Here is a 25,862-nt window from a genome sequence, read left to right on the forward strand (position 1 = left end):
TTGCGTGGGCTTCCTCGGGCGCAGTGAAGACATTTCCAAGAGCCTGGAGGGGGAATTTGTCCTGCCCTGAGCCCTTTGTAAGGCCAGAGGGGAAAGGAGGGGAGGGAAGGAGTGAAGGGCTGGTGAAGCTGCCACTGCATCTTCCCACCAGGAGGCTGAAGCTGCCTGCCTGGGGTCAGGTGGGGGGCTGTTCCCATCCAGGACTGGGTGGCCTTGAACCCCAGAAAAGGGGGGTGCCTCGCTGTAGTGAGCAGGATGCAGAAGAGGATGGGTGCTCAGAGAGTGCGCTCTCTTGGAGGCAGGAGCGTGGGGCCTAAGTCACTGATAAAAGTGACCATTAACTGAAGACATTTCATTTGGCATCTGCTGAGACACGACTTTGCCAGAGGCTGGGACTGCAGCGATGATTGGAAAGCAGTCTCTGCCCTCTGGGAGCTCCAAGCTCTTGGGGGAATCAGCTAAGCACATACCCTGTGTATTTAACCTCTAGATTTCAGTATACCTATCTGTAAAATGGAAAAATAGCACCTCACCTATTAGAGCGGCTGGTTTCGACCAAAGTCCTTTCTGGCTCTAAAGTGGGATTTTATGAAGAGGAAAACAAGGGACAACCTATACCTGTAGTAGAGATGAGGGGAGGGCAGGGTGAGGAACATTCCCACCAAAAGCCCAGAGTCTCAGGCCCTGGCTTGCCTGACTGCCCGCTGATGCTCCACCACGGCTTTCACCCCAGTGCCTTCCCATGGCCCCAGTGCTCTGGAAATGATGGAGTTCAGGAAATGCAGAGTGGCAGACCCTAGCTTCTTCAGACAGAATGGGTCTGGATCACAGCCTCACGGAGGAGCTGCATTTCTGCTGTCCATGGTGCCACACTGCTGTCAAGGCCAGATTTCCTCAGCCTCAGCACATGGATATTTTGGGCCAGATAATTCTGTGTCGTGAGGGCTGTCTTATGCACTGTAGGATGTTTAGCTGGACCACAGCTTCTACCCACCAAATGCCGGTAGAACTCCGTCAACTATGACAACCCAAAATGTCTTTGGATATTGTGAAACGTCCCCCCTGGAGAGAGCCACTGGTCTGGGCTGGTGGGATGCAACTTCTCTGTAAAGATAAGTGGATGTGTGTAGGTCCTTTCCATGCTGATCTTCCGGCTGACATCTCTGATGTGTTTTCACTTCCAAGACGCCTTCTCATTCGCCCAACTCTTCTTATTTCAAATTCACCTTTAAAAAGTGTTTTTTTTTGTTTTCTTGTTTGTTTGGTTTTTGAGACGGAGTCTTGCTCCGTCGTCCAGGTTGGAATGCAGTGGCGAAATCTCAGCTCACTGCAGCCTCCACCTCCCAGGTTCAGGCAATTCTCCTGCCTCAGCCTCCCGAGTAGCTGGGACTACAGGCGCCCGCCACCACGCCCTGCTATTTTTTTGTATTTTTAGTAGAGACGGGGTTTCATCATGTTAGCCAGGATGGTCTCAATCTCCTGACCTCATGATCTGCCCGCTTCGGCCTCCCGAAGTGCTGGGATTACAGGCGTGAGGCACCACACCCGGCCAAAAAGTGTTCTTAACAAAAAAAAAAAAAAGCAACAAACTTCAATGGCCCTCTTGGCCACACTTAATAAATGCAAAATATGGTAATTGTGCCCAGGGTAAGTTCACTCGCCCTTGAGTGGTACAAGTCAGACTTGGAGGGAGGAGGAGGAGCCCTCTGTGGCCCTCACCTATTGTCACTGCCAACCTCTGTCCCATGGCTTGTCTCCACTCCCCACTTTAGCCCATCCACTGGGAAAAGCAAAAAGGGAAGACTAGCCCCAGAGCATCATTTTCCTGGAGCCGGGGCCTCCTGAAGGTGATAAAGGTGATACCCCAGCTCCCCAGAGGACTAGGCTCAGGTCACCTCTCCATGGTACACTGAAAAATATCTGGAGTGGGAGTTGGGGACATGGGCTCCGATCCTGTCTATGCCAAAGCCAGCTGTGTCACCTCGGACTCAGAGGTATTGACCTCTGAGCTCAGCCTTCTCATCTGTAAAGTGAGGCTGTTAATACCTCCTTCGTGGGGTTATTAAAAGAATTGAATGGGAAATGTTTGTGAAGGAGCTACGTAGTGCAAATTGCAAGACAAATCTTAATTATTATTATTATCTCTTGTTCTAAGTGAGAGAATGAAGAACATCACACCCCTTATCCAAAGGCCTGGAAAACCCACAGGCCCTCCACTGCAGCCCCCCAGCCTCATCCCATCTCCTCTTCCCATCAGACCAGCACCCTACCCCGCAGGCCCCAGCCTCATCCCATCTCCTCTTCCCCTCAGACCAGCCCCCTCCCCTGCAGCCCCCAGCCTCATCCCACCTCCTCTTCCCTTCAGACCAGCCCCTCCCCTGCAGCCCCCAGCCTCATCCCATCTCCTGTTCCCATCAGACCAGCACCATACCCCGCAGGCCCCAGCCTCATCCCATCTCCTCTTCCCATCAGACCAGCCCCCTCCCCTGCAGCCCCCAGCCTCATCCCACCTCCTCTTCCCTTCAGACCAGCCCCCTCCCCTACAGCCCCCAGCCTCATCCCATCTCCTCTTCCCATCAGACCAGCCCCTCCCCTGCAACCCCCAGCCTCATCCCATCTCCTGTTCCCATCAGACCAGCCCCCTTCCCTATCCTATACTTGTTCCTTGGGCTCTGTCTCTAAGCGACCCTCCTGCCTTGAAAGTCTCCCTCTCTCACATATCCATACCCATTTCCTTCAATACCCAGCTCCCAACCCACCTCTTCCAGGAAAATCTTTCCTCTGAAAAAGGGGGTGGGCTCAAAGCCAGATCACCTCTTTCCCCAACTGAATTACCTATTGTGACCTCCACAACCCCATGCCAAACTAAGCACAGTGCCAGGCAGATCTAGGTGAATAGTAACAATGACAATGACGATCATTCATAATATTGAATAATAAAAATAGCAAACATTTGAAGCATTTACTATGTGCTAGGTACTGTGCTAAGCACTTTACATATTTTAATTCCTCTGTCGAATGCCGGCTAGCCATGTGGGATTAAACACCTGCCTCTCTGCCTCCAAACCCCAGCACAAGCATCACCTCTCTGGTAGAGTCTTCCCCATTGGTCTCAGGCAGAATTCATATTCCTGCCTCCACACCCACAGTGCCTGGTCTATTGTTGACCTAATTTCACCAGCTCTTCATTATTTATCAAAGTGGCTGCTTCCCATTCCAGCCTGTGAACATCTTGAGGGCCAGGACCCTGTTATATTTATCTTTATTAGCTTCAGTCTCCAACAGTGACTGGTACCTAGTTGCTCCTCATTAAATGTTTGTTGAATGAATGCACAGATGAATGGAGTAATTAACACAATATCCCCCGATGTTCATGGGATTTTAAAGAGGCCACTTTCCTAGCCTCATACTTCACAAACATTCCAGACCAGTGCTACTCCAAGCATGATCTACAGATCGGCACCTGTCTGCAAACTGTGTGTTGCCAGTTTATGACCAGGTAAGTGCAGAAATTGAGAATAAGCATTTAGCAATTTTTTTTTTTTTTTTGGAGAGGGAGTTTTGCTCTTGTCGCCCAGGCTGGTGTGCAATGGCGTGATCTCAGCTCACTGCAACCTGCGCCTCCTACAGGTTCAGGCAATTCTCCTGCCTCAGCCTCCTGAGTAGCTGGGATTACAGGCATGCGCCACCACGCCCGGCTAATTTTGTATTTTTCATAGAGACGAGGTTTCTCCATGTTGGTCAGGCTGGTCTTGAACTCCCAACCTCAGGTGATCAGCCCTCCCGGACCTCCCAAAGTGCTGGGATTATAGGCGTGAGCCATGGCACCGGCCCATGGCTCATATTTAATCTCCACAACTATTGTTTTCATCCTTTTTTTCAGGGGGAACTGAGGCTTATTGAAGTTCAGCAACTCCCCAAGGTCCTAGAGGGCAGTGGTAGGGTGGAGGTGGTGACCCAAGCAGTTGGATCCACAGCTCATGCCTCAGCCACATCACTGGCAGAGTGTCAAGGGACTCAACAGGAACATTCATGCTAACTTGGCAGGTTCTGGAAAGCTCTATGCAGGAAGTGATGTTTGTTCTGAGCCTTGAAGAAGGCATAATGGGAAGGGGCATTCCAGGGCAGAGGCACACAGGAGACAACGGCGTGAGGGCAGTCTGGTGAGGCTGGGCTGGGTGTGGTGGCTGGTCTTGAACTCCTGACTTCAGGTGATCCACCCGCCTCGGCCTCCCAAAGGCTGGGATTACAGATGTGAACTACTGCTCCTGGCTACATTTTGACATTTTTAAGCCATTAGACAGAATAGCTTTATGTCCATTTGATGTGCTAGTGTTTAAACTGGGCTTTCATTTTGTCTTTTTTTTAAATTGCTTTCTCTCCTTCCTTCGTTCCTTCGTTCCTTCCTTCCTTCCTTCCTTCCTTCCTCTCTTTCTCTCTTTCTTCTCTCTTTTTTTTTTTTGAGTCGGAGTCTCGCTCTGCCGCCCAGGCTAGAATGCAGTGGCCGGATCTCAGCTCACTGCAAGCTCCGCCTCCTGGGTTTACGCCATTCTCCTGCCTCAGCCTCCCAAGTAGCTGGGACTACAGGCGCCCACCACGTCGCCCGGCTAGTTTTTTGTATTTTTTAGTAGAGATGGGGTTTCACCGTGTTAGCCAGGATGGTCTCGATCTCCTGACCTGGTGATCCGCCCGTCTCGGCCTCCCAAAGTGCTAGGATTACAGGTTTGAGCCACCGCGCCCGGCCTCTTTCTTCTCTCTTTGACTGAGTCTCACTCTCTTGCCCAGGCTGGAATGCCATGGCAAGATCTGGGTTCACTGCAACCTCCGCCTCCCAGGTTCCAGCGATTCTCCTGCCTCAGCTTCCCAAGTAGCTGGGATTACAGGCTTATGCCACCACGCCCAGCTAGTTTTTGTATTTTTTGTAGGGATAGGGTTTTACCATGTTGGCCAGGCTAGTCTCGAACTCCTGACCTCAAGTGATCCACCTGCCTTGGCTTCCCAAAGTACTGGGATTACAGGCGTGAGCCACCACATCTGGCCCTTTATTGCATTTTTCTAATAATTCATTCCCGCAGTGTTTTGCAATCATATTGGCCTGTGACAGATTAGACATTTTAAAATACGGAACCAGTTATTTGCCACAGTTGTCTGAGAAGTATGGTTCCAGACCAGCAACCTTCCCAGGATGGTTAAGCCAGTGGAACCCCACAGGCAGGAGGTGCCTACTCAGCCGTGCCTCCCTGGGTCTCACCCATCATTTCATCAAATCTGTCTCTCCTACTGTTTGGAAGGACATGTGATTGTCTTTTATTCCTGTTTGGAATCCTCACATTTCTCGTTTCTTCCAAATCTGGCAGATTAAATGAATGAAAGCCGATTCCGCTGCCAGCCTGGACAGGAAGGGGAGAGGGCAAGGGAGGGATGGGATGAGAAGAGAGTTTGGAAAAGGCCATGCTGGGAAAAGAATGCTGGGATGGAGTAGGAGCCTATCCTGAGGAGGGTGTGCAGAGGCTGCTTTGGCTGGGGCTGAGAGGGGAGGAAGGGTGTAGGAGGGAGGGACAGGGCAGACACTAGCATCTTCACCAAGCCCAGCAGATGACAGCCAGGCCCTTGAAGGTGAAAGGAGGTAGTTTCAGGACAAATGAAAAGGGGATATTGAACCTTTTTACAGAGGGAATGTTGAACGCCAAACTCTCATAACCCCCCTGAGGCTGCCAAGGCCCAAACTATAAATAAGTAGGTGGAGGAATGAGGCAGAAGCCTCCCTCCCCTCACCTGTCGGTCGGCGGAAAGTGGTGGGGTGGAGGTTAAGTCAGTGAAATCAACACAGACAGGATGAAATGAGCTATCTGTAGATGCCACTTCAGAAAGCGAGAAGGTCTGACTCCTGGGCAAAAAAGTCAGGAAGAGCAAGACTTGATTGCAGTCCAATCGATGGCATTAGCATATTTAAAGATCATGTCAAGGGGAGGATAATGGGGCTCAGAGAGGCAAAATTTGATGGTGTTTATTAAGCAGAGAGAAACACAGAAGCTGGAGCCATCTAGTCCCTAGAGAGCGTGCTCCAAGGTGGGGCCAGGGAGGGAGCGAGGCCTTGGCTGGGCCTGGGCAAAGCTGCCAGAGGACCAACCGGCCTCCTCTCCTCTGATTCCACAGCCTACTGCTGCTGGTGAATTTCTGATCAAGAATTCTGCTCCCCACAAAGAATTGCCTAGAGGGTGGGACCAAGCTGCCCCTCACACTTGAGCATCCAGTCCACTCCATCGTGATGATGAGGATGATGATAGTATTGGTGACTACAGCTAACCCTCATTAAGCTCTTGCTATGTGCCAGGCTCCGTTCCGAGCGCTTTACAAATATCAACTCCTTCAAACTCCCCAACCACCCTCAGAAGTAGCGTTTCTACCCCGACTTTATGGATGAGAAAATTGAGGTATTGTTAAATAATTCTCCAAGTTTATACAGCTTGTAAGTGGAAAAGCCAAGATTCCAACTCAGGCCGTCTGACTCCAGAACCTGCAGGACATCAGACTGCACCGCACTTAACTGTTGTTGGGAACAGTTAGTTGTCGATCTGCTTAGCATGTCCATCCCTTCTGGGGTTGACTGGGGCAAGTCAGTGCCCACCTCGGCACAAACAGCTCCGGAGCACTAACCTAATGCGGGTTTTGCGACTCAGGACTGTGTGCTTCACCTAGAAAGTGCCAGGTGTGTGGATAAGCCATGTGAGCAGCTGGCTTCCTGGGCAATGCCCCTCCCCACGTCAATGTCCCAGGCCCCCTTAGGGCCCAGCCCTCCAGGCACTGTGAGCTGGGAATCAGGAGAGGAAGGGACTAGGCTTACCCTCTGTGTGCCTCCATTTTCTCACCAGTAAACTGTGTGTGTTGCATCTTATGATCTCTTAAAATAACTCCAGCTCCAAATGAAGGCCAGTGGACCCATGAACACGCTGGCTCTTGCCCAGTGTGCTGAGAAGTCAGCAGGAGAGAGGAGTAGGGTGGGCACGGCAGGGCACAGGGTGCAGGGCAGGTGGGTTCTGTTTGATTTCAAAGCCAGCTGCCCGCCGCTCCAGGTGCTCTGGTGTAGCCCACAGGGGCTGCATTGGCCAGGCGGCCGAGGCTTTGCTGGCGGAGTGAATTTTTCTCTACCTCCCAGTGACTCCTCTTCTCCTATTCTCCCTTTTCAGCTCTGGTAGGAGAGAGGAAGAGCGAAGAGGAAGTCAAAAGTTCTGTTCATCAGGAAGGGCTGCGAGTTCCTTCCTGGGATGGGGAGCTCCGGAGCCAATCCAAAAGACGGCCCCGGAGTCTGGCGGGGAGGCCCACCGCTGCCCTGAGGGCTCGGCCGGGAGGGGGCGCTGTGTCCTCCCCACGCCCTGCCCGCGGGCTCCTAGCGGCGTTCGCCGTGCTGCAGCGCAATGCGCGCCCTGCTTTCCCCTGGGCAGCGTTCAGTGCCCGCTTGTCCTGCAGGGCACCGCCGTCTCCCTTTCATCTTGGGGCTCCCAGGTCCAAAGGGTTCCCAGATCCAGCCTCTTGCCTGAACCAAAGTGGCCAGGCACTCAGTTTGTAAGATGAACGAATGAAGGAAGAAACCAAGGAATGAATAAGGGCTCATCCTGCAGAGCGTTCGCGTCTCAGCGCGCACCAGGCACATCAGTGCCAAAGGTGCTGGGGGTCGGGCCCAGCTCCCGGCGCGGCTGGAATGGGGGCGGCGAGGAGCTCCTCCTAGCCAGCCGCAGGGCGGGAACTGCCCAAACGCAGGTCGCAGCTTCACCCGGTTCCGCGGCGGCTCCGCTCAGTAGGGACCGCCCTGTTCTCTAGCCCCCAGTAGCCTCGCCCTCATAAATTCACCTGAGCACCCCTGCCCAAGTCCCCCTAGAATCCTTGGACTTCCCAGGCCCCGACCTCGGCCGGGCGGAAGGCTGACCCTCTACCGCGGCCCCTTCCCCCATCCCCGGCTTCTCCCCGGGCTGCGGCGGCCGCCACCGCTGCCAGCGCGCCCCGAGGACTGCCGCAAACGCGGGCGCAAGGAAAGGGGATCCTGGCGGCGGGGCGCAGGGAGCTGGCCGGGGGAAGGGGAGGGAACCGAGGAGGCGAGGAGCGGGGAGGGAGCCGAGGGGCGAGGCGCGGAGGAGGGACCGAAGGGGAGCGGAGGGGAGAGGGAGGGGGAGGAAGGGGAGGGGACGAGCTGGGCGAGGGGGCGGGGAGCCGAGGCAAGGAGCGGCGCGGACCGTGGGGGAGGCGGCGGGGGCGAGGCCGGCAAGAGGCGGCCGCGGGCCAGGCTGAGTCGGGAAACGGCGGCCAGACTTCCCCTGGAAGGGGCGAGCGAGAGCCGGGCCAGGCCGGGCCGCGGGGCCGGGGAGCGCCGAGCCGGGCACCTCCGCACCAGGCACCGACCGAGGAGCCCGGCCGCCCACCCCGTGCCGCCCGAGCCCACAGCCGCCCGCCGGCCCCTCTGGGATGTCCGCGGGACCCGGGCATTCAGGACGGTAGCCAAGCGAGCCCGAGGATGGCACGGCATCCACAGCTCCGGCTCGTTAAGGTAAGAGCCCGCCGGCCAGTCCTCGAGCGCTGGCGTCCCGGGCCCCTGGCGGACGCGGGACGGGGCTGGGCTGTGAGTGCGATGGGGGCGGGGGCGCTGGGAGAGCCGTGCTCAGGTCCCGGAAGGCTGGGCTCCGGGGCAGCCTAACTCTCGGGACCTTTGGAGCCAGGGTTGGGTAGGCAGGGGGAGACTCAGGTGAGACAAGAAATCGTGGCGAAGCCGCCGGGATGTTGGCGGAGGAGAGGGTCCGCCCACCCGGGTAGCCGGCTCCGCGCCAAGAATCGCTCTAGGCTTCGGGGCAGACGCCTAGGGGAGGGGAGGTTCCACCTCCCACACCCCCCTGCAGACCCCGGCCCCGGGACGGGAGGCTCTGAAGCGGGGCTCCCCACCTCACCCCAGAGCCCCCGCACAGCTCCCCGACTCCGCACGCCCCCGCCCTAGTCCTGGGAGCGCGTCCTGCCCTTTCCCCTCCGCGGCAAGCTGCGAGCCCGGGGAGATGAATGCCGCCCGCGCCTGCGAGCCCTTGATCAATATCGCAGTCTCAGGGGAGGAGACGGTGCCTCCGGCGGCGGTTCCTGTTCCCCCACCGCGGCCGGGAGCGCGACGCTCGCTCTGCAAGCCTGGGCACCCGCGATCTCCGCGCTGCGCGGCCGACCCTGCGACGCGGATCGGGCGCTGGAGTTTAGGAAAGTCGCCAGACCGCACGTCCAGCGTCTGCCCGCTGAAGTTCGTGGGCGGCGGGGGCGGCCCGCGGGTTGTGTGAGCCCGGGAAGGGCTGGGAGGCCGGCAGTCCGGCCCGCCGCCCGTGCCAGGCGTCACTTGCAGCCCCGAGCGCTTTCCAAAGCGTTTTGGTCTTGTAGAGTACAGGCGCGCCCGCTGCAGTCGGCCGGAGAGGCGGGTGGGCCTCTGCGCGGCTGCCGGGAAACCCCGCGCCGCGCCAGTCTGGGCATCGCCTCACCCGGGGCTCGGGACTCCGCAGGGTCCGCTCCAGCCAAACATAGACACCAGCTTGACCCGGCTCAGGGCATTCAGAGCGATTACATTCGAGAGACTTCGGTGGATTTGGGGGAGGGGTGCGGATTGGCGGAATTTCATTTTTCCATCAGTTATTAAACCAACTGGTTTGAGTTAAGCCACCAAGATTTTTAAATGCAGCAGCTGCTGCTTCCTTAGTTGAGACGTTACAAGTTACTGAGATTTTTCTCTAATCCTGCCCCTCCCCAAATATTTATAAATTGATTCTTAAAATGACCGAGGTTGGTCTCATTGAACCCACATCCCCTCCCTCATCCGGTATCTGAGGGCTAGGGATGAACTCACAGATTATTTTCTGGGCGTTTGAGGTGACAGACAGGTGAGGAAGGTAGAAGAAAAACATCCAGAGAGGTCGAATAGATGGCACTGAATGGTAATATTTTCCAAAAGTCTCGTGTGTACCGAAGCCAGGTCTAAATGCACAAACCAGTTACACCAAATAGTCAGTCTTTTAAATGGATTCAAAGGATTGAACTGTGGGTGTTTTCTTTCTTTCTTTCTTTTTTTTTTTTTTTTTTTTCCAGGTTTACACGGAAATAGATCAATGTTCTTTTTCTGGCCTTTCTTAGAATTGTGTGCAAATCTCTGTTTAGAATGATGATGTTTTCCTTTTTAAAAAGTATTTTTATTTCCGTTGCTCCTACTAGATGGTAGGTATTTGCCCTTTATGCCTGGCCTAATAAACTCAGTAGGCATTCAATAAACACCAGATGAATGTGGGGCAGTGAGTGAATGGCCAGCAAATACTGGTTTCAAATGTTGGTTACAATTAAATAGTTGCTTTTCTTCTTTTCTTTATGTAGCATGTACAATTCCCTGAGCATTATTCTAATGTTGCTTATTTGCTTTGCAAATATTAAGTCATTTAGTCCTCCTAACAGCCCTAGGAAGTAGGAATTATTCGTGAGACACGGAGAGGCTAAGTAACTGGTTCAAGGTCACACAACCAGTGAGTAGTCAGAATTCAAACCCAGACACTCTGATAAAAGGCTTTGTTTTGTTTGCTTTTACCAGAAAATATCCTTTTTTTTTTCCTTTTTTTTTCTTTTTTCTTTTTTTTGAGACAGGGTCGAACTCTGTTGGTCAGGTTGGAGCGCAATGGTGTGATCATGGCTCACTGAAGCCTCAACTTCCCTAGGCTCTGGTGATCCTCCCACCCCAGCCTCCAGAATAGCTGGGACCACAGGCATGCACCACCACACCCAGCTAATCTTTGTATTTTTTGTAGAGATGGGGTTTCCCCATATTGCCCTGGCTGGTCTCGAACTCCTGGGCTCAAACGATCAGCCAGCCTCAGCCTCCCAAAGTGCTAGGATTACAGGCATGAGCCACTGTGCCTGGCCATTACCAGAAAATATTCTAAGCCACTTAAGTTTCACTGTAGAGCTCAGCCAGATGAGCGCTCAGGTAGTTTTGTCAGCATGAGAGTATGAATCTAGGGGATTTAGGGTTAATCCCAAATCCAGCTCTGTCCCCAACAAGTCAGCTGGGGTTGGGAAAGGGCTCCCTCTGGGGCCTGTATTGTGGGCCTCACACTATACCGCTTATAGAGTCCTGGGGGAAATGCGTGTGAATGGGGAGAGACAGGGTGTGTGAAAGTGTGCGTGTGAGTGGGGAGAGACAGGGTGTGTGCAAGTGGCCGTGAGTCAGGAGAAGACAAAGAAGACATTGTCTATCCCCAGGGAGGGGCAGGGGCCTGAGCACCTCGGAGTCAACCACACACCCACTGCAGCTCTTTGTAGGGAGAGGGAGTGTGGCTCTAAACATGGACCCCCGTGTCTGTGAGGGGTGCAGAAGGCAAGGCCTCTCGGTGGGTTCTAACAGGAGAGTGAGCTCCCAGGAGGGAGCTGGTTTTATTGCTATTGTTATTCTTACATAAGCAATTTAGCAGCAATAGGCAAAGTTTGAAAACCAGAATGGAAAATGATTGCAACCTCACTCTCTTAATCCGGCTGCTGTATAATTCATTTAAAAAATAACCCCCTTCTCAAGCACCTGTCTGGGCACAGCTGCGGCCGTTGGGCAGCCCTGTCCCCAGTGTCACAGCCCAAGTCTGTTTCACGTTATTCCCGAGCCTCCGCAGGAGACTGTCAATGTCTGCGTGTTGCCTATGAGTGAATGGACTTTGCCATCCCTATATTGGTGCATATCTGGGCCATTTCCAAGTTGTTTCTTTGATTAAATGATATGGAGCCAGGTTTTCGAGGGGAGCGTTGGCAGGAGGCATGAGGAACGCGAAACAGTGAGCCCAGGGTGGGCCAGTGAGCTGCTGCGGCGTGCGGGACTGCTGGCCTGGCCACAGACTGGGGGCCAAAATGGGGAGTGGCGAAAGCCAGGCCAAGCCCCTTAGATTTGAAATGACCAGCCATAGAGAGGAATGTGTAGGTTATGGAAAAGTAGAACACTCACCCAGAGCCAGTGAGGACGAGCTCAAGTGGAAAATCCATTTCTCACCCTCTCTAACATTGGCTCCTCAGACAGCATCGGCCTGCAGCTGAGTTCAGCCACATATAAGGAGTTTGGGGGTCAAAGGTGCCACCAACCCAAGTGCCCATGTGGCCTAGAAGCAAGCGGTTAGGTGCCGGGCTGATAATTTCAGCAGCCATTGAAGGGGAAAGGCCATCAGGCTGGGAGCCAGTGAACCTGACTCTGGTCCCAGCTCTGCCTCCAATCAGCTGTGTGATGACAGGTTGGTCACTTTCCCTCTCTGAGTCACAGCTTATCTGTCTGTAAACAGGGATATTGGACTGGATTCTCTGTTACTTCTCATGTCTCTGTGAAAGGTCTGTGTTTTCAAATACTCCTTAGGGACATGACCTCACATAGAAAGAGGCAGGTGCCACCGATTGGATTCCCAGCTCTCCCCCTTCCCAGCTCTGCTCAAGCTGAGGGACCTTGGAACATGGTACTTGGACCTAAGTACTCTCTCTGGGCTTCCTTGTCCCCAGCTATAAAATGGGGGAAATGCCTAACTCAGGAGGTTGAGGTAAGGACAAAAGGAATTAATACATGGAAAGTGCCTGGAACCGTTCCTGGCACAGTCTGCTTTCAGAAAAATCTGCAAGGTGGCTACTCTCAGTGGAAATAAGTTAATGCAGGAACAGCAACTAGCAGCTCTTGGACATGCAATATATTATACATTTTCTGCATCTTTTACCCTTCACGGCACTGGGCCTCATAATCCGTTGCACATAGTAGGTGTTTAACAAATGTTTGTCGACTTCATGGATGGTTTTGTTGTTGCTTCTTCTGTTTGGTATTGTACAATTGGAAAGAACTCGTTTCTGTTCCCACAGGATGCAGATGTCATGTCAAAACAGAAGGCTGAGAGATGCTCAAACCACCCTAGCAGAAAAGCCATCTCTGATGCAGAAAAGACTGGAACTCCCCCTTAAGCCCACTGTGGTTATTAAAAAAGAGAAAACGACAGCCAGCCAGTGCGGCACCCCGGTGATCTGGAGCATCCCTTGAGGGTAGAGCCTCAGCCAGTGAAACTCCAGCGCTTTTGCTGTCTGGAGGAGGGCAGGTCGATAACAGTGATCTGGGCCGTTTCTTCCTCAGTGAAAAGAGGGAGTAGGGTGATCTCTCCCAGCTCCGATTCTATCCTAACCACTCACAGTATCAACCAAAGAAGGGTGAGCCCATTTTGAAGGTAAAGCCAGTTCGAGATTTCAGCTGCAGTTTTAATAGTCAAAGAATGAATTCGTTAACTACAAATGATTCTTGTCTACTAAATTCAGGGAGGTCCCTGTCAGCAGAGTCCCTAGGAATTTTTTTTTTTTTGAGACAGGGTCTCACTCTGTTGTCCAGGCTGGAGTGCAGTGGTGCGAACACAGCTCACTGCAGCCTCAACCTCGTGGGCTCAAGTGATCCTCCCTCCCACCTCAGCCTCCCCAGTAGCTAGGACTATAGGCATGCATCCCCACACCTAGCTAATTTTAAAATTTTTTGTAGAGACAGGGTCTTGTCATATTACCCAGGCTGGTCTCGAACTCCTGGGCTCAAGCAATCCTCCCACCTCAGCCTCCCAAAGTGTTGGGTTACAGGTGTGAGCCACCGTGCCCAGCCTGCATTGTTTTAAAATGCTTGTCTTTGGACTTGCTGCTCTCGGCCAGCCATCCCTCACCCCACCCAGTGTGGCAGTCAACATCTTCTTGTATGGGTGGGAACAGCAGATGAAGCCAATGTGTGCCTGAATCTTTACTCTGCCCTGAAGCTGTGGGCAAGTTATCACTCTGCACCTCAATTTCTTCGTCTGTCTAAAGCGGGGGAAATAATACCTACTTTATGGGATAATCATAATGACCACAAGATGCCAGGTGTGAAATTACGCACAGTTGCACAGTGTCTGGCACACAGTAAGTGCATAATAAATATTAGCTATAGTAATCACTTAATAAATCTTACCAACTTCCTCAGTCTAAGAAAGGCCATGAAAAGGAAGAGTGGTGAGGGATGGGGGTAGAGGAAGGGTACTTGGTGTACAGAATCTCCTGCTGCCTCAGAGCACTTTTCACAGTCCCTGGGGAAAAGGGATCAGCTACCAGCCATCAGCTGAGCTTGAAGGTCATGGACAGACCTGAACATCTCTGATACGGAAAAACCTGACAATAAAAGTAGATATGTAGGGAGGATAATACAAAATGATTCACTCACTGATGTAAACAATCATTTTGAAAATAACTAGCTAGATTCTATTAGACAACAGATTCTTAATCACTTGTTTTCTGAGTACGTGGCATCCGCTTCAACAAAATTGAAAGGATAGCAGGAAGGGAGGGAGGCGGACCTCATGAAACAGGCATGTCAGAATCTGGCTATGGAAGACGGGTCCCCTTCACGTCGAACTGCGGATTCAAATGCCTTAGCCAAACATGTTCTTTGGCGACTGTCCACCCAGCAGCCATAAAACTGTTTCTGGGACAAATGAAGATGTTTGTGGCTGTTCTTTCCGCCCTATGAGCACAGGCAGTTTGTCTGTCTCACCTGCCTGGCGCTGCTGGGCCCAGAGAGCAGCCTCAGCGAGGTGCTTTGAGATGGGGTTTGTGGGGTATACACCTGCCACCTCCACATGTCAGCTGGTTTCCAAGCCCCAGCCAGTCTGGTTGGGAGCCAGTGCGCCTAGGTCAGAGCCCAGAAAAAACCAGCTAGACGGGTCCAGTCACTTCATGGCTGCAGAACCAGGGAGGCAGGGCTTGTTCTAGACTGACCGCTAGACTTCAGAGTCTACCCACTGGAGTGTTAAGAGGTAGTGGGGGCTATCAGGAAGCACAGTGGGAACCTTAGTTGAAGCTTTGAGTGCTGGGATGTCAGGGGCTTTAGGAGAATTGGGACAATATATTGGTCATCATCCCCGGTAAGTACCAAAGCCCACAGAGCTGAAAGGCACCTGCCCGGGGTGAAAGGCTGGGACAAGTGATGGCTGCAGCATTGCCATTTCCAGTGGAGAGTGTTCTCCTTCTGTGATCCATCCATCTCTCCCTGCCTGTTTTCCCAGCCTCTTTGGCAAGGTGTGTGAAGGGCTCATTTCTAGAAAGCCCTTCCTAGCTCAGCAGAGGCCAGAGGTACCAGGCTGGGCGGGGAGCCTGTGCACAGAGACAGGGAAAAGGAGTGTGGTTGGGGGACAAGGGGCTGGGCTGTGTGGGCTGGAAAAGCAAACCGGGTCCAGGAGGGGTTTTACCCTGGGGGAAGGGCTGCAGGAGAGGCTAAGGCCATCTGAGGCACAGTCCTTACAGGTCCAGGCCCCCTGCACTGGGGACCCTGACTGCACTGTCAGAGCACGGGTCTAGGAGGGTGTCCAAGAGTCCGCTCAGGGTGGATGATTTCGTTCTTACAGAAGATGTGGAGAGAGACAGACAGACAGTGAGAGAAGCAGAAGGGGAGGGAGAAGAAAAAGACGTACCTGCCTGTCTCGGTCATTCTTGCTTTTTTCCTTCTCCCTAGCAGCCAAGAGAGCCTGTGCCCGGGTTCTGAGGCCAGCGGTGGCATCTCCTGGAAACTTCCTCTCTGTTTCTCAAAAGAATTCCTCCACCTATCCCTATCCTGGTGCCTGGGTGCCCGAAGCCGTCCTCAGCTGTCAGGAGAACCTTGGGCATAGGGATGCCCTGAAGGAGCTCTCCCCACGATCCCAGTCCCTCCCACCGTCCCCAGGGCTGCTCCTCCTCCCCAGAAGTAGGGTGCAGAAGGTATAGAATCTGTTGCCTCTGTGGGCCTATGTGTTTCTCAGTGGGCATTCTCAATCTCTCTCTCTCTCTCTCTCACACACACACACACACATACACACACACACACACTCACACACATGCTGGGACCCTGGCGAGTGAGCTACTTTGCAGTGTTCATAACACCCGCACCTGCCACCCCCCTCAGAGGCCACTGTGTGGTCACCACCTCACCTGTCCTCTAAGCACAGCCAGACCTGCATGGCAGGTGTGCAATGCCACCTCAAGGCCAGGGTTGGAGGCTGACTTCCAGAGGAGCAGCTGAGCACCCGGGGACCACGGGCTTAGCCAGGTGAGTGGCTAGCAGGTTAGACAGCCTCCATGGCATCACTTGGCTGCCCGTGCCTGGCTGGGAGCCCGAGAGGCTCAGCCACTCCTTCATCTTCCCAGACAGGCAGGGCAAGGCTAGTCCTTGGAGTGAGGCTGGTCCTTGTGTCCTGGGTTTGGTCTTGGCCTGAGCCACGCCCTTCCCCTTCCTCTTTCTGCCCCCCACTCTGCTCCTGTCCCTTGCCCACGCCACCCAGGTTCTTTTAACCAGGTACACTGTTTACTGGCCAGGTGCACCATTTACTGAGCTGCTCTTGCACTAAGGCCCACACAAGTGACCCCACTGAGTCCTCCCATCCCCTTCTAGAGGGGAAAGAACCTGACTCTCCCCAAATCTCTTGGTCCTCTGCCTGAGTTGCACTGTTCTCCTTCCTTCCCTGCCAACCACCACTCAACAGAATATTCATATCTGACACTTCTCTTACAGGAGCTTCTGCCCCCAGGTCTCTCTGTGCCAATCTTCATCTGTCATGTCCACCAAAGCCTTCCTGAACTGTCCCCACCTCCTCCTCCAGGAAGCCCTCCAGTCTAAATCTGTCTCTCACTGGTTGTTCTTCTGTTCTCACCTCGTCCTGTCCCCTGGTGTGAGCCTCTAGCTCATGGTGGATCCTGGGCTGTCCCACAACATGAGGTCTTACAGCTCTTTGATGTGTCCCCCCTCAGGGGGTTCAAAAACACCTACTAACCAGATTCCACATGGATCCCTGGTGACCCACATCTAACCTGAGCCCTTGTTCCCACCGTAGATTATGAGGTCTGCCTAGACTAGAAAGATTCTCTTATGAAACAAAACAACAAAACCTCTGTGTGCCCAGAACTTAGTCCAGAACTGTGCACACAGTAGGTGCACAATAAATGCTAAACTAAATGGAGGGCCTCTCTCTGCTCCCGCTCCCCAATGAACGTCTGTCTGAGTGTGGAAGTGCTATGGCGATAGAAGACACAAGTGACAAGCCAGACAGATAGGTCCCTCTCTGCCTCCGCGTGTGGATTTGTGACTCAATGGCTTATCAAGGGCTACACTGCGGCGCGGCTTAGTAACATTAAAAGATTCCAGCACTGCCTTGTGTTCCGCCTCCGGTCCCCACAGCACCGAGGGCGTTGTCCACGTGCATGCAAGGGCAGCATTTTGCTTCATGAGCAGTTCTGGATAGGGATGGTGGGAGATGTTGCTAGAGGGAATTGTGGCGCTGGGCTTAGAAACGAAGGGACAAGAAGGTCTCAGAAGCTGGGGCCTCCAGAGAGCAGGGCCAGGGCGCTGTAGCCCCCGAGTGGGGACTGGGGAGGCGGCCTTGGTGGCATCCTGGGGTTCCCTCCCTGGTGCTGTCCTGGTTCTGCTGGTCATGAGACAGGAATAGCCAGGCAAGGCAGGGGTGCCAAGAGCACCGGCGTTCCTGGTACCTTCGTGAGATCCTGTCCGTTGGCATCCCAGCCCTCCAGCTCCCTGTGAGTCGGTGTTAAGGGGCAGCCTGGGGCGTCTTTCTCTTCTGATGGCAGGGGCCTCATGGCCTGACTGGAAGCTGCTGCAAGGCTGTGAAATGGCAGGGGCTAGGAGTGGTGGGGGCTCACATGCACCCTGGAGGAAGGACCACTGTCCCTAAAGCTAACAGGACCGGAGGCCTGGGGTTGGAGCTGGCTCTGCCCCTTCCTTGGTGGGTGACCTTCGGCAAATCACACGATCCCTCTGGACCTTTGTGTCCTCTTTACTGTACCGACCACAATGCAGAATGAAAGAGAAAATGCCTGTGCTGCGGCAAGGGGCCTGCTCCCACCGAAGGTCAGTGAGACCTGCTGTTTTCGTGGGTGGGAGTCCCACCCCAGGACTCCCCCCAAAACTTAACCCAACTGACACTCAAGACGCGCCTCCTCCGTGAGGCCTTCCCCGGTGAGCCAGGCATCACACTGTGTCCTCCAGCTAAAGCAGGGCTCTCAAACCAGCTGTGCAGAAGGACCACATAGATTTTTCCAATCCGTGGCAGACTGGCATGTTGTCCTGCTGTGCAGCCTGCACCACGTGATTCACCTGGCAAGTCTGACAGCATCTGAATTGGTCTAGACCCTGTTTGATGAGATGAGTCCTGACTACATCCTCGGATGTCACCGCAGGGACGGATTCACATCAAATGCTTACTTTCCAGTTTTGTACTTCTCAAGTTGTAGACCAGGAACCAATCATTGGTTGGTTGGCAAACTTAACCAATTGGACCAGTCCTCACCACCCTTTGAATAGTGTGGGCCTAAAGCCCTCCTTTGGGGCCAGAATTCACTGCCTGGCCCAGATCTCTGGTTCACCCTTCACACAGCCTGGCCCTCCTGCCATGCTTCTTGCGCTTGTGCGTCTCCATTGCATGGATGTGAGTGATGTAGTGGCTCTTTCTGGCAGCCAAGGCTGGGTGACGGAAGAAGGAAGAACCCTTGTCCGGGAGGAGGAAACTCTTTGGTTTACTCAGACTCCTTACCCAGTGGCGGGTTCTGAGCAGGCCCCTTCCCCCTCCTTGTCACACTCATCAATCTGCACTTGTCACCAAGGTGAGCTGAGGAGCCATGATGAGTGGTCGCAGCCCCTAGTGGGGCAAGGGCAGCCTTGCTGTGTGTGGGTTCCCCGAAGCTCACAGGACTTAGCCCCACACTGGTTCTACCCTTTGTCCCCGCATTCATCCAAGGGAAAGGAACCCAACTTCCCCAGGGCCCAGGACCTGGCTCTGCCTCCTGCCTCTGAGGTGCCGGCCCTGGGGAGGCTCTGGTGGAGCTTTGGCTGGGTGAGCTCAGCTTGCTGACTCTGGGAAGAGGCTGCTGTTTGAGCTCTTTCTGGGCTGCCTCATTCCTCAACTTTGGCTGCATCAGCAGGCAGACCTTCCTGCATCTCCCGTGAACCCCATACAGGAGGAGATCTGGAGGAGCTGGCAGCAGGGCCAGGACAGAGTGAGTGAGGGGGAAGGAGTTCCCATCTGCCCAGCTGGCCAGGAAAGGTCATTTCCACCAGCCCCCTGCCTTCAGACTGAGGCCAGGAGGTGGGAGACCGACTGATCCAAGGTCTCACAGGGCATTCACTGAGTACAGTCCAGGTCCTCTTCCTGCCTTGAAGGTGCCTCCCTCTTGTAACCCCACACACTCTTCCCAAGGTCCCCCCTACAGCCACCTTCCTCCCCCACCCCACCCCCATAATGGGCAGGCAGGCAAGTGTCTTCAAAGCTGAGATGGAGCATTGCAACCCTCCAACCCAGGGCTTCCCAACCTCAGCACTATTGACATTTGGGGCTGGATAATCCTTCACTGTGGGGGCTGGCCTGTGCATTTTAGGATGTTTATCAGCATTCCTGGCCTTTACCCATTAAATGCCAGTAGCACCTCCCCCTTCCTGATTATAGCAACCAAGAATATCTTCAGACATTGCCAAGCGTCCCCCGGGAGGCAAAATGGCCTCCAGGTGAGAATCTCTGAGCTGGCTGAGTTATCTTCACTTCTGTTGATGCTTCAGAATCACTGGAGAGCATTTTAGAAATATGAGGGTCCCTGAGCTCCCCACAGGCCTACTGAACCCCCGTTTTGGGGGTGAGGTGTGAGAAATGGGATTTTCTGTCTCGCAGGTCAGGTGTTAAGCACTGTCTGGAGATTCTGATTTTGTCTAAGTCACTGCCTGTACAAGCAGAGAATCAGAGGACGGGGCCGTTGCCTGTTTTATGGACGACTGTCTGGTTAGTCCTAATTTCTGCCCTAAATATCCCTGTTCGGTGGGGCTTGGTGGTCCAGCAGCCCCCTTTAAACTGACCTCTGGCCTTGGAAGGCAGTCATTTCTCCAGGAAAAACAGCCCCAAAGCCTTTAGCATTTTTAAATAAAATAGAACCTAATTTCCAGCCACCAGCTTCACTCTTCCTTCCTGGCCCTCTGTAAATCCCTTTTAAAACGCAGCTCCATAGAGGACATCTTTTCTCTGCCGACACTGAAATCCCCCTCACTTTACACTTGTCAGAGAGCGGCTGAGCTGAGAGCACAGCTGATAGTGTCACCTGCGTAGCTGGTGTCTCTACGGCTGTCCCCACACCTCAGCTCTGCCTCCCACCCCCTCAGGGACGGTTTCCCAGTGTCTGGGAGCCACTTACAGCTAACAGCTCCCAGGGGCAGGCACTGGATCAGAACCCCGGGCTGGGCTCCCCTCTTTTGTGAGAGCCAAACGGAGCCCTTCCTGAGTCCCATCCATTGGCAGGGTCCTACTGGTGTCTACTCCCCCCCGTTCCTACTTCCAGCTCTGGGGGAGCTGGGCTGCAGCCAGGAGCCAGAGTTTGAAAGGCAAAGGAAACCTGTACTCATGTGTCTTTTGGCGGATCCAGGCTTGTGACGAGGAGGAGGAGGGAAGGGAAGGCAGGCAGGGCAGGCAGGGAAACAGGCTGTACTGCCCAGGGACAGGAGCATGGCTGCAATCCCAGTCCCTCCATCCCTCTAGTTACTGCAGTCAAAACCCTGGGTAAGTTACCATCTCTGGGTGCACCAGTCTCTCGTCTGAACAGTGGGGAGATAGTAAAGGCTCTGGCTTGCAGGGGTCGAGAAGAATTAAATGAAGAAATTCACAGGGCCTGGCGCTGTGCAAGCCTTCAGTAAAAGCTGAAGAAAGAAAGAAGGAAGAAAGGAAGGAAAGAAGGGAGGGAGGAAAATGGAAGCCAGGGAAGACCGAGAAAGATGGGGTAGTTAAGACAGGGAGAGAGGAAGATGGGGAGGAGAGAGGCAGGAGGCTGAGAAGGCACGGGCTACAAGAACATATCCATGAGTGAATCTGAGAGCAAATCATACTAAGATGGGGAGCAAGCGAATACATGAGAGGCAGAAACGGAGGGAAGACAAGGAGGATGGTAGGTCAGCCATGCTCCGGGCACCCCCTGCTCCCATGCCCAGCAAATCTGTATCATTGACCCGGATGTACACTCCACTTCTGTAGGTGACTGCTGCTGGCTTCTGGGAAAGAGTGGTGCTGGAAAGTGGGGTGCATGCCCTGAGCGGGCAGGGGGTTGGGCAAGGGGCACTTCTGGGGAGAAAGGCCCAGTCAGGAAGGAAGAACGTGCAAGGTTGAGTAACAGAGTGGCGTCCATTGGTGCCGCCTGCGCACCAGCCCCATGCTGTTTTATATGCACCACATTGTTGAATCTCTCCAGGAGCTTTGGGATGTGAATATTTTATCCCTGTCTGACCCGTTTACAGATGAGGAAAATGAGGCTCGGAAAAGTTTAGTGATTCTCCCAAGGTCACACAGGTAGGAAGGGGTGGATAAAAGATTCCAACAAGCATCTCTCTAGCCCCAAGTTTAGAGATTTGAATTTCTACTCTCCTGTACATCCTGGAGCCAGGGCATATTCCGACCTGGAAAGGAACGTAGCTCCCCATGTGACCTCCCCATTCTACAGATGAGGAAACTGAGGCGGGGAAGTGACTTCTCTACCATCATGGAGCAAGTTCAGCAGAGTCAGAACGCGGTCCCAGCCCTGTGCTTCCCACCCAGAGTGCTTTTCCCTCTAGCACACCCTTCTGGACTCCAAGGCGCGGGGCTATGCCGGGAGCAAGGAGAGGAGAGGGAGCTCCTGCTGAGCGGGAGGAACAGAGAGGAAAATGAGAAAAAGGAAACAGGCCCCTCACAATCTCCTACTGGGAATCATCATGAGACTCCATGGTCAGAGGGGGCAGAAAGTGAAAACCCATCTGTTCACTTATTCAGTCATTTATTCATTCAACAAACATGTTAGGGCCTGCTCTCTATCGGGCCCCACTGAGGATACAAAAATAGCCAAACAGGGGCTGAGCATGGTGGCTCACGCCTGTAATCCCAGCAGTTTGGGAGGCCAAGGTAGGTGGATCATCTGAGGTCAGGGGTTCGAGACCAGACTGGCCAACATGGCAAAACCCCATCTCTAATAAAAATGTAAAAACCAGGTGTCGTGGTGGGTGCCTGTAATCCCAGCTACTTGGGAGGCTGAGGCATGAGAATCTCTTGAACCCAGGAGGTAGAGGTTGCAGTGAGCTGACATCACGCCATTGCACTCCAGCCTGGGCAACAAGGCGAGACTCTATCTCAAAAAAAAAAAAAAAAAAAAAAAAAAATGCCAAACACAGACCTTGCCCGCAGGGAGCTTATAACCCAAGCTTATAATAGTGCATCTGGAACCTTGGAAGGGCGTGTGTGACTCTGAAGCTGGGGTCTCATGGCCCTCGCTGCCCTAGGGTGTGGGAGGCAGGTGACCCACTATTTCTAGCCCTGCTGCAAGGCTTTCTTAGGGGAGCAGAGGCGTGAAGTAGCAGGGAGGGCGGGCAGGGGACACCCTGAGCCGGGGCCCCAGGGAGAAGGCCGGGGGCGGGGACACCCAGGCATCCCCCCTCCCTTAACTGTAGGCAGGAGATTTTCCTTTCCATTTTTTCTTCTCTGTACAACAGCAATTTAAGTTAATTAAATGTAACAATAAATTATTTCTCAGCTGCCTGGAATAAATCTTTCAGTGCTCACGCACTTTGAGGGGAAGCACTGGCTCTTTGCCTTGAGATGGGGACCGGTTGTGGCTGTCACAGAAAGAGGCTGTGGGAGGAGGCCCAGGCCCAAGGCAGGATGGGGAGAAGCCTGGGCAGTCAAGAGGGCTGAGAAAGGACACCTGGCATCGCTGTCCTCTGTCCATAGTCTAGTTTTACTCTGGCTGGTCTCCATCTCTGGGTGGATGGGAAGAAGGTACCCCATGAGGGTGCCCCTCTGCTGGTACACATCTTGCAAGTCTATCCCCCACTGACCCGTCCGCTTGGCACTTCTATAGCAAGAAATTCTGCAGAAACCACACAATTGCATGTGGGGCCTGCCCTGCTCTTATATTCAATTAGTCCATAACTACAGATATATCCCCCGTAGGTACAGAGACATTTCTGAAGAGTTGATTGCACAGATGCTTTATTTCTGCAAACCAGATCCCAGTATTTAAATGCAACGGGGGACCCAGCTTTTTAGAGAACTCTTCATTTATGACCTCATTTCTTTTTCGGCATTTAGATTTTCTTCTCTTGCCTTTGCTTAAAATAGGCTCCACCTGAAGACAATGCAAAGCAAAGCAGAGTCAGAAGGGTCGGATATTGGGATTGTGGAGCCTGCAGGACCCCAGGACCCAGGACCGTGGCCAGCAGATGGAAAGTGTGGGCTGGGGCCCTTGCCTCTGGGGTCACCAGGGAGAGCTTCAATCTTGGCCACACACTGGAGAGTCAGGGGCTTCTCTGGGCCCCGAGTCAGGGTCTGCCAGAGTCTCCCAGGCCAGGGAAGGCAACAAGGCCTGGTTTCGCCCCGACCTGCTGAACTGCCTCTGTGGAACAGGTGGCTGTCGGCTGTCTCGCTGGGATGATGAGGGTGACAAGCTGGCATAATTCACTGCTCAGGAACCTGCCACGGCACTCCAGGCCGACTGGATCCATCTCAGCCCAGTATCTGAGGCTCTCCACAGGCAGCCTGCTACACCCCCACAAGCTCAGGACCCTCTCCTTGCCAGGAAGGCCCTCTCCCTCCCTGTGACAGCCACATCCACTCTGCCCCATCCTCCAGCTCACCTCCCCCAGGAAGCCTGCCCTCACGGCCATGGTGCTGACCCATCTGAAACTCCATGGTCCCGTGCCCTCAGTCTGCACCTTATCTTGCCATCATCATGTACGTGTGTGTCTGTCTGTCCTTCCCCATCTCTTCGGAGTTCCTTTCCTTTTTTCCAAATCATGTATACATAGTCCTGTACTCTTTGAATGAAGGATCCTAGACCACCAAGGGGGTTGGAGACACCACTCGATCCAGTGGATTTCAAACCTAAAAAAGCAGGAAAAACTCCTTCCCAAAGGAAGGCTTCCTGAGAAGGCAGAAGGACCTGGCAGAAAATGAGGAGAGGCCACGTCCTGCCTTCGAGGCCTCCCCCAGGGCCTGGAAGGGACATCAGGAAAGCTGCTCCAGGCCAGCCCTCTGCAATGGAGGCGCATTCTGGGGCCCAGAACAGCCACGCCGTGCTGATGAGCCTGCTGATGCTTGTAGGGACTTTACATGGCAGAAGCAGCTCTCCTGGTTCCCGTCAAGTGGCCCATCTCCCAGTGAAGGGGGTAAGAAAGACCACATTGCCCCCACTGCGCAGATGAGGAAGTTCAGCCTCAGAAGAGTCAGGTGACTCACCGAAAGCCACACAGGCAGTGGCAGGACTGCCTTGGGGCTCAGCAGAAGGGTGAGGAACTGTGTTGAAGGATGGCTCTCCAGCTGTGGCTCTGCCAAAGGCCAGCCGGTCCCTGACCCCTGGGGGCTCTGGGGGCTCCCCCAAGCTGAGCATCAGTGCTAGCTGTGAAAGGAGAGGGAAAACAGGCTCCCTTTTCCCTGTTCCCCAGGAACTTGTAGGAACTAGGCCTGAGATGCCTCAGCTGCCTCCAGGCCACCCTTCCCTCCCTCCAGTGGCCCTTCAGGACCCTCCCCAAAAGGTTAATTACCGAATCATCACATCAAAGGAAATTGCACTTTTGTGCCTTAAAGACCAAACTGAGCTTCAGCAACACGGTTATTTATGGTCTCTAATAAGCATTTTCTGGGTGTGATTAACCTTTATGCCAAAATCACACTGGGAATTGGGATGGCAGCTTCATTCCAGTCCCATTCTGTGCTGGCCCTGGGGGTGGGGGTGTGAGTAGCAGCTGCAGCAGACTGGAGCAGGTCATGTCAGAGCCCGGCCCTCCACCCGCTCCACAGGCTCCTGCACCACCTCCTTCTCCCCTGCCCATCCCTTCTGCCAGAGCCCTGTCTTGACCTGCTCCTGGCCAGCCAGAAGGCGCGACTCTCCTCATGGTTCATCTCCTTGAAAGACAGGCAGGAGCACCTGCTTGCTGAATCCCAGCTCCTAAAAACAGTTCTGTGACACTGGGCACATCAACTACCCCAGACTTAAAATGGGAGCATGATACCCGCCTGGTCTGCTTTCCCTTCCATGGCAGGGACCCTCTAGATCTTTGGCAAATCCTTTTATGAGATGCTATAATTGAGCTGCATGCACCCTTGGCCTCAGATTTTAACCTTGAAGGTTTGGCTCTTTGGTGAGTGGAGAGATTTGTAGCTGAGATGCAAGTTTTATTTGGGGCTTTGGAGCTGCCAGGCTGGTGCACGGAAGCAAGGCATTAGCCGGTGGGTGAACCTCGTGCTCTGCCAGCTTCAGCTTCAGTGCCGTTTTGATTTTCTCTACTAGTTGGAAGATAGTAAATCACATGAAGTCTTGAAAACTTGTTTCTGAAAGGAGCGCCAGTGGCTGGGGCTGGTGATGGAGTGGAAGAGCAAGAGGCATCCAAGAAAGGCCAAAAGCGCTTTGGTTTGATTTCAGAGAAGATGACATGTTCAGTTCACCCCATTTACCATATGCTTCAACTGTAGTTACCACTGTTTGGGGGGTGCTAGTTGTTGGTGAGAAGTGGAGGAAGCCAAGAACCCTCCCCAGGAAAATGGTTTTCATCACACACACCGACCGCATTTATCTGCAGATCTTCATACTGCCTGTTCCCCAGGTTCAGAATCTCCGTTTTTTTGTTATTGTTGTTTTTGTCCGGGCGCGATGGCTCACGCCTGTAATCCCAGCACTTTGGGAGGCCGAGGCGGGCGGATCACCTAAGGTCAGGAGTTTGAGACCAGCCTGGCCAACATGGTGAAACCTCATCTCTACTAAACACACAAAATTTAGCCGGGCGTGGTGGTGCAGGCCTGTAATCCCAGCTACTAGGGAGG

At 53.7% G+C, this 25,862-nt stretch overlaps 2 protein-coding genes across 4 annotated transcripts in view; one reads left to right on the plus strand and one right to left on the minus strand.

The window, feature by feature from the left end:
• Positions 1-2,232, minus strand: part of NSF (N-ethylmaleimide sensitive factor, vesicle fusing ATPase) — a 342,977-nt gene extending 340,745 nt beyond the window's left edge. Inside the window, exon 1 of the mRNA XM_050763710.1 lies at positions 2,223-2,232. The gene's annotated coding sequence lies outside the window, so the exon portion shown is untranslated. The remainder of the gene's footprint in view (positions 1-2,222) is intronic.
• A 5,981-nt stretch (positions 2,233-8,213) lies between these two features.
• Positions 8,214-25,862, plus strand: part of CRHR1 (corticotropin releasing hormone receptor 1) — a 50,414-nt gene continuing 32,765 nt past the window's right edge. For 2 of the 3 annotated variants that reach the window (XM_050763725.1, XM_050763724.1), the window contains exon 1: positions 8,226-8,539. In XM_050763725.1, coding sequence (XP_050619682.1) covers positions 8,507-8,539 — 33 coding nt within the window. In that variant the 5' untranslated portion in view covers positions 8,226-8,506. Of the gene's footprint in view, positions 8,540-25,862 lie in introns of all 3 variants that reach the window. The other variant, XM_050763723.1, reaches the window with a different exon arrangement.

The sequence above is a fragment of the Macaca thibetana genome, chromosome 16 (assembly GCF_024542745.1).
Source record: "Macaca thibetana thibetana isolate TM-01 chromosome 16, ASM2454274v1, whole genome shotgun sequence".
Taxonomy (NCBI): domain Eukaryota; kingdom Metazoa; phylum Chordata; class Mammalia; order Primates; family Cercopithecidae; genus Macaca; species Macaca thibetana.